Source organism: Poecilia reticulata, chromosome 2, assembly GCF_904066995.2.
Source record: "Poecilia reticulata chromosome 2, P_reticulata-male-v2, whole genome shotgun sequence".
NCBI lineage: Eukaryota > Metazoa > Chordata > Actinopteri > Cyprinodontiformes > Poeciliidae > Poecilia > Poecilia reticulata.
The window spans coordinates 25,016,958-25,032,683 of NC_088831.1; the positions used below are offsets into that span (position 1 = coordinate 25,016,958).

Consider the following 15,726-nt stretch of genomic DNA (forward strand, 5'->3'; position numbering starts at 1 on the left):
GTCTGTTTTCTTGATTAAGTTGAAAATATAAGATTCATTTTACTTTCGCTCTGGAAGTCCCAGTCCAGAGCGAAGGTATTTATAAAACCCTTATTTTAAAAGTTATTATTAAATTAAATAGAAGTTTAATACTGCAGTGTTTGAATCTCATTATCGTTTTTCTTTTCTTCCTCTCCTCAGTGTTTTCATGCTGTTTGTAATCTGGCTGCTCCGACGCTATCACTCCCTGGCTCAGGTAAATTTGCACTACACTGCATGCTGCCTCTCCGACGGTTCTTTTTCTCTTTTTTTTTTTTTCTTTTCTGTTTGCTCCATTTCCACTGGAAATCTGTTCAATTAGCCATGGTAAATCTTTGCGTAATTGAACCCAATTAAAATGCACAGATTAATGAATCGGGGGGTGTTAATTGACTCACGGTCATTCTGTGATAGCGACTGCCGTCCCGAGCTTCTTTTCCCCCCACCCACTTCCCCTCTCTTCAAGCGAAGCTGTTTAAATAAACGTAATATTTATGGATTTCTTCCCCCACCTTTTTACTCTCCCGCTTCCGATTCCGTCTTCTTTATATCGAAGGGATTTAGCTTTCATAGAGAGTTTGTTTGCGGCGTTGCTATGAGCGTGCAGCTTCAGGATTTTGTGTTTTCTGAACCCGGTCCAGCGGGTCCGTCTGGTTTAGCAGCGCGGCAAGCTATCCTTGTAATCTGAAGTAAATGACAGTTTAGCGTGAAGCTCTCCGACGGAAACTCATTACCTCCAGACCACATTGCTGAGAGCGACCTCGCGTCCCCCTACGCTTCCCTTCCCCCTCATCTCATTCCTCCTCCTCTTCTTATACAACATAAACCTTCTCCTTACTTGCATCCTCTCTGAAAAGGTTATCTGTCAGTCAGTAGTCTTTAGTGCTCTCAAGGCCCTCCTGCGCGCTTATTGTGTCTTCCCATCCCTCTCCCACACCCCCTTTCCGTAGCCTTGGCAGGGTCACTGCAAGACATGAATTGATAAAGGGCTCTGTGTGTGTTTGCGTGTGTGTGTGCGCGTGTGCACGCACGTGTTTCTCTCGCTGTGTGCAGCCGCAGATTATTACCGCCGCTGCAGGAAAATATGAGTGGTGTGTACCATGGTTCCTGTAGTCTGCGGATTATTGATTTGTTTTACATAAAATGAACAATTTCAGAGAGGAAACAGGAGATCTGCGTCTGCTGTGATAATTTTCCAGCGTTGTCACGGAGATGGCATTCAGCAGACTTCCTGGACAAGTATGAAGCATATCCTGTGGTATCATAAATAGTCTGTCCGTCCATCCATCCAACCACGTAGCTGTCCAACCATTTCTAATCATCCAACCATTTCTGATTAATCCTTCCTTCTGACCTTCTGTCCATCCATCCAACCATCCATCCTCCGTCCATCACCTTTTTGCAGATTCTGTATTTAAACGTGGGGGAGCACTGTTGCCTCACAGACAGGTTGTGTGTTTTAATGCATCTGGGCTCTGCATGGAGGTCGCAGGGTCTCTCTGCGTACTCCGGCTTCCTCCAAAATAGCGATACATAGACTGTCAGGTGGTAATCGGCCTTTCTACAATGCCCTTAACTGTGTGTGGGTCAAGGCCCTGTGATGGACTGGAAACTTGTTCAGTGTGTGCCCCGTTTCTCGCCCAAAGACTGCTCAAGATGGGCAACCCCTTCCTGCAAGGTTAAGGGAATTTGGACAATTCATGTATGCAGGCACATTTACAGTCAGAGGCAGAGGTCAGGCTACAGTCCCAGCAGAAAATTCATTCATAGGGAACTTCTGCGCTTATACCTTAGAAATTGAAAGTGGTAAAAGGAAATGGACAGAGAAGTCGGCAAATGCGTTTCTTTTAAAAGTATGGGATTTTTATATGAAAAATGAGCAGAAGCGCGGCTACGCCGAGCTGTCGGCTGCATTAGGGATCATTCTGGCTATAATTTGTCCTCCTCCATACGCGAACATAAATGCACTCGGGCATTTTCACTCAGGGTGTTACATTTGAAATTCCTTCTTCATGTCTTTCTCTTAAATTTCCACGCCGCAGAAGATGATTCTCAGCCTGACTGTAGCCGCCTTCTTCGACAGCGTAGCATATGTCATGGTGAGTTACTCTTGTCTGTTACACTCATAGCAGACTGTGGCTGAGCCTTTTTTAAAATGCTTTCCCATGCTACTTCTCGCTCGTTCTCCAGGGCGAAACCCATCCGAAGGGATCTCTCTGCAACTTCCAGGCCTGGTGGCTGACATACTTCGGTAAGGCAGACTTAAATTAATTGCTTGCTGGCACGGCTTTGCACGAGCCGAGCGGGGAGCGGAGAAAATAGCTGCGATCTAACACATGTCTGATGCCGAGCTCGTACATCACTGCAGCAAATAATATTGCTTTGTCATTTCCTTTTTATCGCTCCTGAGCAAAATGTGCCTAAACAAGTTGGGAGTTGCTTCCAGGAATGATGCGGGTCATTGTGTGAGTTTATTACATAGTAAACTGATGGTTTCAGTTGAAGACTCTGGTTTAACTTCGTAACTCTATTGTGGACAAAATTCTTGGTGGCTTATTGCTTGAGGAGCACCAACCTAGCAATCTAGTGAAAATTAAATTTTTGGTCTTGCATTTGGGCACGACATGTCCACATTCAGATGTCGGCGTTGTGTCTGATTTATTTGATGTTTACGGACAACAAATATGAAAAGAGTGGCTCCAGAAAAAACGACAACAAAAATAACAGTTTTAGATGTAAACCCAAATTTGAGCTGGTTAGTCTTTCAAAAGGCAGAGGAGGATAATGGTATCAATAAAACTGTAGAGTTTCTTGCAGGATGATTCATCCCCCCCTTGAACTTTTCCGCAGTCTGTCACATAACAATCGTAAACTTTAATGTATTTTATCGCAAATTTTATGGGGGAGATCAAGACAAAGTCGTGCATGACTTTAAATCGGAAGAAAATAGATACATTCATTTTCAAAAATCCCTTTACAAAGAAGGTGCGTGCAGCCCAGTGAGTCGAGGCTCTGTGGAATCACGTTGTTTGCCGCAGTTACAGCTGCAAGTCTTTTGGTGTATGTCTGCACAAGCTTGGCACATCTGGGGGCTAAATCTTTTTGCCGGTTTCTCTTTGCAAAATAGCTCAAGCAGCAATTGGATGTAGAGCATCTGTGAACGTTCAAGTCTTGTTGCAGATCCTCACTTGGATTGAATTAAGGTCTGAACTTCCTTTTATTCTCAAGTTTTTTGCTGCATCCAAGAGGTTTTCTTTCAGTGTTTTCCCGTGTTTGACTCCATCCAAAGCCAGTCCCAGACAGCATGAGATGGTTTGTTCAGGGACCATCTCATGTGGAGATGGTTTGTTCAGGGTGACTTGCAGTGTTAATGTGGTATTTTGTATATAGACCAAAGCACTTTTTTTCATGTTTGCTGCCTCCCTCGACCTGTGGTGAACTGCAAACTGGACCACTCTTCTATGAAAGCCTATTATGTGGAGTGCATGGCCTCCCTGTTGACAGAAAGGTCCACCTGAGCAGTGGATCTCAGCAGCTCCTCCAATGTTACCATGGGCCTATTGAGTGGTGCAGGCTTGAATGCAGTGTCATTTTTGCCTTGTTACTTTTTGATTTATGATGACCCAGTTAGCAGCAAATTACACACTATCTAAAACAAACAGGAACTCAGAAACTTAACAGAAAATAGATTATTAAAAAGCTTCTCTGGTAAGATACAGACTACTTGTAAGGATTTCACACAATTCAGTTTTACTTTATGAACAGTTGGCCTCTTTTTGCTTAGCTTTAAGTTTCACATAGTTTTATGTTCTTTAGCACATCACATCAAGCAGTCATTGCTTAAAGTTTTATGACAAAATAACTTTCTTTCAATATAACTCCGTGACGACTTTCGTGAGGGATTTCAGATGTAGTTTCTAGGCTACAGATAGTTGTGCACAATAATATGGCAGTTAGTGGAAGTTGATAATGGTGACAGAAGGGCAGTTTCTCACGATTATAAAATTGACTGTTCAAAAGGCTTACAAGTGCTTTCGTCTACAGTCATCGGATGTTACTGCTTTCTTGGCAGGCTCCTATCAAGTATTACGGCGCCATGTCAGGGCATGAGCCAGAATGAGATTCTCACAGTTTAAAAACTATAAGACAAAAAAAATTTCACAGTAATGCGGTTTTTACAACCAATTTAAACCCAACTTGCATAATGTGATCTAAATGCTTTTATTTAAAGGAGTGTAAAAAAATCCCTACTTCTGGTGAAATAATGTGACGTATTCATTCATACAGTTAATATAATATAATAAAATCTTGCCATTCTGCTCTTTATAAAGTAACACTTTACTGATGTCAGTTTTGATGTCAGCTGGTTAATTAGTCAGGTAGCAAGCCCGCACAGTCCTGCTCCCTGAAGCTTTCCAACTATTGTTTTAAAATGTTGTTCCCTAAGAGATTGATCTGCAACTCTGCTTTCATTTTTCACACCATGACTATACATGTTTTTTATGACGGAAAATATCAGCAAGCAGCCATTTTTTTTTCTGCGAACTTGTGGGGAAAAAGGTAGAATATGTTTTGTAGGAATCTCAAAGGCAGTGTGCAGCAACAGGCACTTCAAGTACAGACAGTGAGATCTCTGGTGGACGTGGTGTAGCATGATGGAAAGTTTTTTTTTTTTTTTTTTAGACTACGGTATCCAGCTCACACCTAGTTTTTTTGTTGTTCTCATTCTTGGAATACTAAGTGCTGTTGTTGCTTTTAAAGATCGCAAATAGTGTGCAAATTTCTGTAACATGCTGTGATGTTAGGCGTGCATTAAAAAAAACATTTAAACCTGAAAAGTTGCTAAAAAACTAAGACTTAGAGTTAAAAACAAAAGAGAGAGAGAGAGAGAATGCGTGCTTTACCCAACTGCTAGATCACTAGTGTTGTTTAAAGATGATAAGAGTACACTAAGAAGTGCTTTCCCTTTGCTGGCGATGTGTGTGACATTTCCAACATTTTTATGTTCTTAAAAAAAATTCAAGAACATTTGACGTTAAGGAAGTGGCTAGACCAGCATTTCTCTGGAGTGTTCTCTCAGCTGTGCCAGAAATTGCTTTACCGTCGGTGAGTCAGACCTTGAGACGCCCTGAATGAGGCATCTCGGTGTTTCATCATCATCCTGTGTTTGAGGAGACGGCTGTAGTTCAATGACGGAGTGGTACGTTGCTATGTAACTCAGAATTACCTGGAACCTTTAGAGATGGAACTAAAACTATGATTCTCTGAATTTTAGCCAAATTTACTTTCCAGGAAGAATATTTTTTTCTACTGCACAAGTGGCGTTTCGGGCTTTAGCCTTAATTGTCATGACGGATTATTAACCGAGATTGTTGAATCATGCAGCATAATAGCCAGTGGGGTTGGTGCTGGAGGGGGTAGTTGGAGGCACGAACGTCAGCAAGTCTAGCTGGAGAAGCAAAACTCAAATCAGCTTTTAACTCCGAGGACCAAATGTTATTAAATGTGCTTGGAATGATGGAAGACGGTGGGAGGAGGGCAGCGCCCGGACAGGTGGCGAGGCTGAGCTCGGTGTCGTTAAGCTAAAGAAAGGCTTCGGCTGCTTTCTGGTTACATAATGCACATTTGCAATGACAGTAATTGTGACTTATTGTGATAATACCGCTTCTGGCTTAGACATAGCTCATTTCAAATGCTCCTTAAGCGCGAGAAGAGTGTGGGTGCTGTACCATATGGGTTGTGCTCGCTTGTATTCGAATAAACAGAGGCACGCACTGACTGTTTAGAAGGGGCTAAGAATGAAGGTAGAGAAAAGGTTTTAGTACTGAATGCAATGACTTGGAAAAGTTTTAGTGCTCTTTTTTTTCCCACAGTACAACAAATTTTAGTGTGTCTAAATGGGATTTTGTTTGACATAGCAGCACAATGTAGGACATAATTCTGAAGTTGAAGGAAATTGGCCTGGCTTTAAAAGCTATGACAGACTTCTCCTCTTGAAGGAAAACATGCCCATAACATGACACTGCCGCTACTGTGTTCACTTTTTGTATTAAATCTATACCAATACTAACATCTTTAGTTGCATAAAGATATTAAACCAAACCACAATGACAGAGCACATCACCCCAGTTCTAAAATCATCACACTGGCTTCTTGAAGCTCAGAGAATAAACTTTAAAATACTTCTCTTAATTTACAAATCACTGAACAACTTGGCAACAAAATACACCAACGTCTTATTGCTGCTTGTTGTATCAGTCTTCCTGACCGCTCAGGTCTTCTGCTTCTCGTCTGCTTTGCAACCCCAGAACCAGAACCAACCACGCAGAAGCAGCATTTCAGTTCATATGCACCACAAATCTGGAACAAACTTCCAGGAAACTGCAAAACTGCTGAAACACCAAACTCCTTTAAATCAAGGTTGAAAACCCACCTTGTATCAACTGCCTTTGATTCATAACTACTGGAACTTTTTGATTAGCATATTTGATGTGTATTTGCTCGATCATTTTGATGATGGCATTAGACAAAATGTAACTTTTATTGCTTGTTTCATAATTGGTGACTGAATTATGTTTTTATGAGGTAAGGCACTTTGAAACGGCCTGTTGCTGAAATGTGGTGAACAAATAAACTTGACTTGCATGTTGACTAAAAGGTTCAGATTTTTCTAAATTGATCAGAGTGCCTTCTTGCATGCTTCCTGTGTGTTGTGCCTTCCTTGTGGCAAACTGAATAATAATAATAAAAAAAAAACAATAAAATGTGTACGTGACAGAAAGGGTTAGGTCTGAATTGTTCCCGCACGTTAAAATAGGCGTCAATCTGATTGAATGTTCCTCCTCCTCCTCCTCCACTCATGTCCACTCTATCTCCCCACCCGCTCCCATCCTCCTCTCTCCTGTTATCTCCTCCTGCGTTTCTACAGTTCATCATTATCTCTCCGTGAGCTCCCGCCTCTCATCCATCACCCAAAGCTACAGGTTTCCCTCATATTACTGCAGAATGGGCCTTCATTTATCAAAAGTGGAGCGCAAGCATGCATGCCCGCATGCGTGCACACACGCTGTCGCACACGGGCTCGTGTGTGTGTGTGTGTGTGTTGGGACGCACGTCCGCAGGTGCGCTGTGTGTGGCGGCGAGCTGGGCTGTAATTTGACCTTGGTGTTTTTCTCTCTGCAGACTGGAGTGCCTTGGCCTGGGTTTGCCTCATTACCCTGAACCTGTATCTCAACCTGGTCAGGGAAATAAGCACCAACAAATATGAGAAGTGAGTAATTTGGCCCGCTATCGCTTTAAGAGTACCTATTAACATTTTTTTTTAATGCTTTAAAGCTGATTTTAAAACTGGGAGAAAAACGTGCAACAGAAAAGCCATTAAAGACGAATTAAATCACCGACCAGTTATTAATCGCTGAATGATTTCCATATCTGCTTTCCAGTGGCGCTTTCTTCGTCTCCCACTCTGCATGTATTTGTTTCCTGTTTTGTTTAAAGTGCGTCCTTCTTTACGTGTTTGCGTTTTGTGCATGTGTTTGGTCTACATTAGCATGTGTCTCCCCACAGAGCTCAGACATGCCCCTCCCCCTCCGCTGCCTCCTCTTCTTCCTCTTTCGGCCAGCTGACACTCTAATTGAAATGGGAGTGAGTGTCAGCCATTAAGTGTGTCTCAATGTGTGTGTGTGCGCGCAGTGTGTGCCCACTCGTCTTCACGCTTTTTGGCTCCGTGTTGTGGTCGCTGATGCTCCCATGAGCACTTTTCACAACGAAGTGTGAATTTGTCTTTGTGTGTGCGTTTGTGTGTGTGTCTGTGTAATATTCCCTCAGTCTTCATACTTGGTGCCCAGCTCTGTTGGTAGAAGCACACATTTAAAAATATACAAAAATTGAAGGCAGAAAAAATAAACCACCTTCATTACAAGTTATGTTTTTACTTTCACTGGGGTAAAAAACAACACCTTATGTGCTTTAGAGTGGGTTCCCTACCGCCACCACCCATGGGAGTTTTCCTGCATTGATTAGTAATAAGCCAGACAATATAATGGTGATATAACTCATGAGTAGATGGCTTTATGTGCGCCCTGGAAGGGCAAAGTAGGAGGCGAGAATCAGTTTGATTCAAAGCCACACATGTCCCATAACGCTAGAGTGAGAACGGTGGGAGGAGATTTGTTTGGTGGGGTGAAGGAAACTGAGATTCAGATGAGTCAGAGAAGAGGCATTAGTGGAGCTGCTGTTTTCTGACCGAACTTTGATAACAGGGTTCCGACACGGAGTCGAGAGTATGAAATATGATCCAGATCTGGAGTGTGGAAAAAGTAAAGGATGGACGGATGTTTGGTAGAAGCCCAAAATCCATCTGACCAACCAACCAACCAACCAACCAACCAACCAACCAACCAACCAACCAACCAACCAACCAACCAACCAACCAACCAACCAACCAACCAACCAACCAACCAACCAATCATTTATCTATCCGTCCCACCCTAATTATTTAACCTCCCTCCCTCCCTCATTATCCATCCAACTATGCATTTCAATTCTGACTGCTGCAGAAAAGATCGGTCATGAGTTCATAGCAAACTTTTCTATTCGCACTTCAAAAACATTCTTAAAATGGACTGGAAAAGCGTGGAATTATGGCAGGAATAATACATAAGAAGCCTGTGATAAGTTTATGTGTTTTGGCAGGTGGGGTTCAGCTTTGCATGCATGCACAATTACCCCTCGGGCCTCTTTAACCCAACCTTCCCCCCGCGCTCTGGCTTTCACACCCACAGTATCGCTCGACTCAGTTGACGGCTCAGCGCGATGGTTTATGAATGAACAAATCGCCAGAGGAGACGGAGAACGGAGGCTTTATGATCTAAGAATGATTGAAGCGGATGCAAGAGCGGGTAGGGAGTAGGATTGTGTGTGCGCGGGTAGAGCTGCGTATGTGCCTCTAAAAAAGTAGGAATCCAGGGAAAGTGAGCGTGTGATGAGGGAAGAGAAAGATGGCCAAAGACAGAGGAGTAGGAGAGAAAAGGTGGTGCGAGGCGGTGGGAAATGAGATTGTGCCTTGCGAGGGCTGCGTGTGTGTGTAAAGCTGTGTGCAGTGCCGTCCTGCTGTGCCTCATTAAACCCATGTTGTGTGCAGCTCCGGACCTCGTCATCTCCCCCTCAAAGGCCCTGTGAGGTGTTCGTGAAGTTGGGTTGGGGCGAGGAAGTAGCTCTCGACAATGATTTCCTAACAACCACCCTTTCCCGCTCCCTCCCCCCACACCGAATTGCAGCCATGTGCTGGCGGTACAGATTTCCCCATTTTTATACATCACGTCGCCTCCCTGACTCTTTGTTTATTATTTCTTTTCTGTGTGCCTTTCGTTCTCCAAATGTTTCCCATTTCCTCCCACTGCTTCCCGAGCCCTCTCATGTTCGTTCCAAACACAACCTCCATCTGGATTCCCTCCCACCCACCGATGTGCTCTATTTAAACCCGCCGCCGTCACTTTTCCTCCTCCACCTGCCGAGCGCGCTGTGCGCTGTCAGTCAGAGGGAGGCGGAGGGCTTCGAGGGGCGCGCAGCTCGACCCTCTGACGTAGAGTGACAGAACGTGTGTGTCTGTGTGCCACACCACTCGAGGGGAATCGAAAGCGTGTCAGCCGTGTCACTACTGCTCGATTGACCGTACTCGGAGCAAGTCAGGGGAGGACTTCCACTCTATTGACCAGGCGACGCTGTGCGCTCTATAAAGTATCGACTCCCAACACAGGCGCCCAAGTCACTGGGCCACACACCTTGTCTGTCTGACACACACACACACACACACACACACACACACTTACATACACCGGCATCTTGAAAGGCTGGTTCTATTGTATTTCAGTTATGAGTCTCTGCAGCCTCTTTAACCTTTTCCCTTAAAAACAGTAAAGAGCTCAAATTTTTTACATGATGGAGGCAGACTGGTTCTCACATTTTAAGATTCCTTGTCTTTAACATTTTTACACTCATGTTATGTTACAACCACAAACGTCTAAGTATTTTAATAGGATTTGATGTGATTGACCATGACAAAGCAGCTCATAATTGTGGCCATAAGTCGGTCTAAAAAGCGTGGAGTGCAAACTAGCATAATGAAGTCCAATATCGGTTTTGTCCTTCATCCAAGTACAAAAACAGTATAGCACATGCTGCACCTACCCAGAAAATGTCCGCCCAGCTTTACTGACTGGCCAGACAATTCAAAGAAGAAGCCAAGAATCTCAGGGCAACTTTGGAGGAGGTGGTGTATGAATCTGTTAATATGACAATTATCAGTTTTATATTCTACAAATCTGACCTGTTACGGAGCATCAAGAAGGCTATTACTGAAAAAGACAGAAGGATGCATAAGAAGTGCTTTAGTCAGATTCATAATAAACTTCTTGGCTTTCAAACAAAGCATAAAATGTGGCAGAAAACTGACTTTGCACATCACCCTGAACACACCGTCTTCCCAGGGAAATGTGGTGGCAGCAACACACTTTTAAGAGTTGAGTGGAAGATGGATGAAGCTTAATACACAACTATCCCGACAGAAAAGCTATTAGAGGCAGCAGAAGCCTCTAGGCTTAGGTGGAGGTTCACCTTTTGGTTACCCTAAAATTACAGCCTAAACTGCAGTGGAATGGTTTAGATCAGAGCATGTTCCTGTTTTGACTTAAACATTAGCCACGCATTACCTTACTACACAGTTCTGATTGATTATCAACTTCCATCAGTGGTCCGTCAGATTTCTCCCAATTGGGAGAATTTCAGTTGGACCAATTGGCGAACAGAAAGAAGACTTGTGAACAGTGACTTTGATTTTCTGTGCTGTTTTTGAATTAGAGTCCGCTAGTCAGGGTTATAGATTGGGAATGAAAGCAGAGGTAGTGAACAAATGTTGAGCTGTTCAAGTCAGACCGAGAGGAATGCTTAAGACATTTTGTTGCTGGCAAAGATGTTGTTCGACTCAGCACTTCTCTCTTTGCAGTGGACGGGAGTGGTTTACAGCGCACACAATTTCTGGTAAGCTTCATAGCATAGCGGACGCTTTGCATGCGTCATGGTCAAACAGTAGTGATCCAATTGTTTAAAACTTCAGCAGAGTCCACGCGTCCAGCTTGCAATCGTTTCTCTATAGCTGAGTTTAATCTCTCTGGAGAAGTAAGGCGTAGCAAAAGGCACTATTTTTTACCAGGCTACCTCAGTATACACTGTACCTAAATCTAATCAAGACTCTGTAGAAAGACTTGAAAGTGATATTCAGAGATTCTTTCCAACTAACAAGACTGAGCTTTAGATATTTTGCGAACGGGCAAAAATGTCTGCCTCAAGCTGTGCAGCTGTGGATGCACATATTCCAAAGTATTAGGCTCACATTCGTGCCAAATTTATAAAGAAGTGCCATGCATGAGTTTTCCTCAACTTCATAATTGCTCACTATGTCTTCTCGGTCTATCATTGGAATACCCGATGAAATACACTGAAGTTAGTGATTGCCTAACAAAAAATAATGTGAAAAAGTTGGAAGAGTGTGAATACTTTTGCAACAGACTGTACATCACCAGGACGCGCTGAGTGAGAACACACCCTGTTTGCCGCTTTCATCCAAAGATATTCTCTGAAAATCATCTTGTCCCCAACAGTTAGGCTAATTATAGTTTATATCAGTGTGAGTAATTGGCTCTCTGGCTGTATAGACGCTCGTTGGCATGTGAAAAATGACCCTGATGGCAATGCCAACAGAAGGGATGAACTAAAGAACGAAAACACTGATTCATACTCGGACTGTATTTTCCTGAAGTTATTATTTTGGACGAAACTGCTTTTATAACGAGTTAAATGTCTGATTTTTGTCAGGTTTTACCATCTGATGGCGTGGGGGTTACCTCTGGTCATGGCCTCTTTGCCGCTGCTGAGAGGTTGCTACGGCCCCGCGGGAGCCTGGTGGTGAGTTTCCTGCTTTTGCTAAGGCCCTTGTTCTAACTCTGGATTCCCTTAAGTAGGAGTTTAAAAAAATTTGGCAATTATCGACGCATCTGATGACGGTCAACTATCTGCTGGAAGGTTGTGAGAGGGGAAAGAAAGTGGAAAGAGGCCGAGGTGAGGAGGCGGCGGAATGAGAATTGGGACAGAGCCGTATAATCTCCGGGCTCGGCTCTCTCTTTCCACTCGCCGCTTATTAATAGCTGCAGCTGCACGGCTTTTTCCTCTCCGCAGTCACACAAGTCTCCCCTTCCGCTCTCCCTGCAGCCCACTCATCGCTCTCCCCTCTCTGTTTCTCTCTCTCTCTCTCTCTCTCTTCTCCCCAGCTGGATCACAGACGATCACGTAGCCTGGAGATTTGGGATGTAAGTAGACCCTTTCAGCGCTGCCATCAAAGCTCCCCCCCCCCCCCCCAAAGCTGTATGCAGGGGGGAGGAGGGGTGAGACTGGGAGGAGCAGGGGGAAGAGAAGGGCTGTCTCTGCGGGGAAATGTGAAGGGTTACATGTCAGGGGAGCCCACCCCCGACTCCTTGAAGTACGTGTGTCTCCCTCCGCTCCGTCCGATTTAGTGGGAGCCGCTACGTTGTGGTTTTAACTGTTTAGGACGGCTATGACGGATTACGCCTGTCTGCTGCTTTCTGCAGCTGGTCCTAAGCCTGCGAGTGCCCTGCCAATCCCCGCGGTGCGCGTACTTAAACACACATCCGCGCACGTGCTCACGGCTCCCCTCTACGAGCCAAGGTAATCGCATTGCTGCTTGCAGCATCAGCAGGGAATCAATCTTTTAAAACAAATAAGCACACATACACACACACACACACACACGCAGGCAGGCAAACAGAGAACAACACACAGCTATCAGCCGTGCTAAAGCGAGCTCGTGTCTCTTTTATCAGCGCTCCTCTCTGCTCCCCGGCTCTGTCTGGTTTTTCCGCGCTGTTGTGGCCCAGGGGGACGCGGCACTCGGAGGATCAGGGAATCTTCATTAGCTCTAATTACATCAAACCAGACGGGAGATTAGAGGCCAAGGCAGCACCCGTCAAGAAGATGGGGGGGGGGGGAAACACACACACACACAGCCTGGCAGCAGCATGTGGGAGGGCAAAGTGTGCAGTGTTAAAGGTGAAAAATGAAATAGGTGGGAGGGATGGCATACGGGATACAGTTAGTGAGACAGGGAATTACTCAGCACGAGAGGAGGAACGTGCGGATGCGGAGCAGGACAGGAGGGAGAGCAAGAGAAATAGATTGTCCTCGTTTCTGCCCCCCACACCCCACCTCGTACCCCCTGTACTCTCCCACCCCCCTTGCTTCGTAGTGTGTCTTCATCAGAGCTCAGCGAAGCGCGCAGACAGAACAGAGGAGATGGGGGAACTTTGGAGGAGGAGGGTGTGAAAGGGGATGAAAGAGGAAGGTGAATAAAAAGCAGAGGACAGTGTGGTGTGTCTGTATATATCTGTGTGTGTGTGAGAGAGATGGAGGTGCAGAGTTTCAGGGGCTGAGTCAGCAAATGGAAGCGCCGGAGCTTAGCTGAGTCACCGCTCTTAAGAAGTCCCTAGTTGGTGTGTGTCATCGGTGCCACTGACATACAGCTGTGAAAATGACATTCACAAATGAATCAGTTGGACTTTTTTAAAAGAATAACTCTTTACTATGTTGCTGTGGAAATGGAAACATTGCCATTTCAGTAAACACATCGGCCCAGATTGGGACATATTAAGCATTAAGCATCTTGAGACTTTGCTTCAGCTTTAAATGAACTTCCTTCAATGCCTTAAGGTGTGTTCAAGAGATTTACACTGCACACTTTAGCTTTTGTGTTTCCAAACATAGTCACTCAATTACTACAAGACATTCCAAAGGTTGACATGTTGTATTATGTTACAATCACAAACTTTGTGGGCACACACACACACACACACACACACACACACACACACACACACACACACACACACACACACACACACACACACACACACACACACACACACACAAACACACCTATCTTACCAACTGTCAGCCTAACCTGCCAAGAGGGGACTTCTGTTTCTAGTTTGTTGAAAAATATAAAATGTACTTTACAGCTCTGTTACCATAATATCACTGAAGATTTGACTTTTAGTCATTTTTAAAGAAGTTGCCAAGAGGGGACCTGGATCTCTGAGCGACATTTAGAAAGTGGGGACCTTCACATACTGCAGTAGAACTATCTGTACCCATTTTTTGACCTAAACAGTATTTGCTTATTACAATGAATTACTTTAACTCTTTTAAGAAATTGATGATTTAACTTGAGTGATATTATTTAATTAATAGTTCTCAATACAAATATTACCCAAAAAGTGAAATTATGGCCGCATTTATTTGGGATTTTATGTGATAGACGAACTCAAAATATTGCATTAAGTCATTTTGAGTATGTGTGTTTTTTTGTTTGTTTTTTTTGCTTATGTAGAGTTCGAAATGTTTCCTCATTCTTTGCAAAATTTAAAAGTTAGTCAGATTGAATGGCGAAACTATGAGTATGTCATTATTTTAACCTCTGCTGCACATTTTCAATGGGGTGAGGCCTTGACTTTGACTGGTGTGTTCCAACACATAAATCTGATCTAAACCTGGTTCTGGTTCTATGTTTGGAGTGTGAACCTCCTGCCCGTTCTCAAATCTTATACAACCTCTAACAGGTTTTCTTCCAGGGTTTTCCAGTGTTTAGTTCTACTCATCTTCTCCTAAACCTTCACCAGCTTTCCTGTATCTGCCAAAAGACAGTATCCCCACAGCATAACGTCACCACCACCATGCTTCACCATGTTCAGGGTGATTTACGTTGTTCATTTTGTTTTCCATCAATCATAGGGTTTAAGGCTTTATTTCAACAGCAGTTTTCTTGATACTGATTTAATTATTATGTGATTTGTGATGTCAGTTGTTGACACTGGACATTTTTAGGGGTATTGGAATAAAGATATTTTGCACTCGGCAGCTTTATGTGACTTTCTGTTGATCTATAAGATAAAGTCCCAATAAGTTACATTGAACTTTGTGGTTGCAAAATGTGGAAAAGTTCAAGTGGTGTGAATACATTTGCAAGAAACTATACAACACTGCATTCAATAATGCACAACCTTCACTTTACAAACTCTGTCTTTGTTTTCCTTCTTAAAAGCTGTCCTTTCAGGTCTAAGTGGATGAACCAGTGCAGCCAATAATTTAATATTTCAGCAAAAAGTTTCACATGCAGATACAAGAACCTAACTTGGTGCATCAGACGTCTTCATCTCCATCCAGTTGTCAACTGGTGTGAGACTCGCAAACGGCCTCAGTTTCAGTTTTAGCATCTGATTTTGCTACGTTTTATTACTTTAAGGTTGCATGACTACGATGACTAAAGTCAAAAATGAATGTGACGTAAAGTTCATCCAAGTCATCAAAATGGGTAAAGTTTTGTGACAATAATTGGATGACGGCCATCTGGAAAAATGGTCGTCGTCCTGAAATTCAAGTGGCTAATGAGAAATATGAAAAACATATGAGGTGAGGGGTGAGCATGCAAATTGTTATGCTCGTATCCACAGTTGAATTTTTTTTTTTTAGTAATTTTACAGTAATTTGCTGCATTAAACAGGAGAACCAAAGTCTTGATGGCTGCAGTTAAGCCTCCTGTATACTGAACCTCTCAGTTGGGCATTATTCTTCTCTATAAAGCAG

The 15,726-nt window shown here is 43.6% G+C and overlaps 1 protein-coding gene across 7 annotated transcripts in view; it reads left to right on the forward strand.

Annotated features, from left to right (window-relative positions):
- LOC103479434 (cyclic AMP receptor-like protein A) overlaps positions 1-15,726 on the forward strand; it is a 74,352-nt gene that overhangs the window by 6,528 nt on the left and 52,098 nt on the right. For 3 of the 7 annotated variants that reach the window (XM_081601490.1, XM_081601471.1, XM_081601477.1), the window contains 6 exons: positions 181-235; positions 2,061-2,117; positions 2,209-2,269; positions 7,201-7,288; positions 11,890-11,979; positions 12,342-12,380. In XM_081601490.1, coding sequence (XP_081457616.1) covers positions 181-235; positions 2,061-2,117; positions 2,209-2,269; positions 7,201-7,288; positions 11,890-11,979; positions 12,342-12,380 — 390 coding nt within the window. The remainder of the gene's footprint in view (positions 1-180; positions 236-2,060; positions 2,118-2,208; positions 2,270-7,200; positions 7,289-11,889; positions 11,980-12,341; positions 12,381-15,726) is intronic. The other 4 variants (XM_081601481.1, XM_081601484.1, XM_081601494.1 and 1 more) reach the window with 2 other exon arrangements.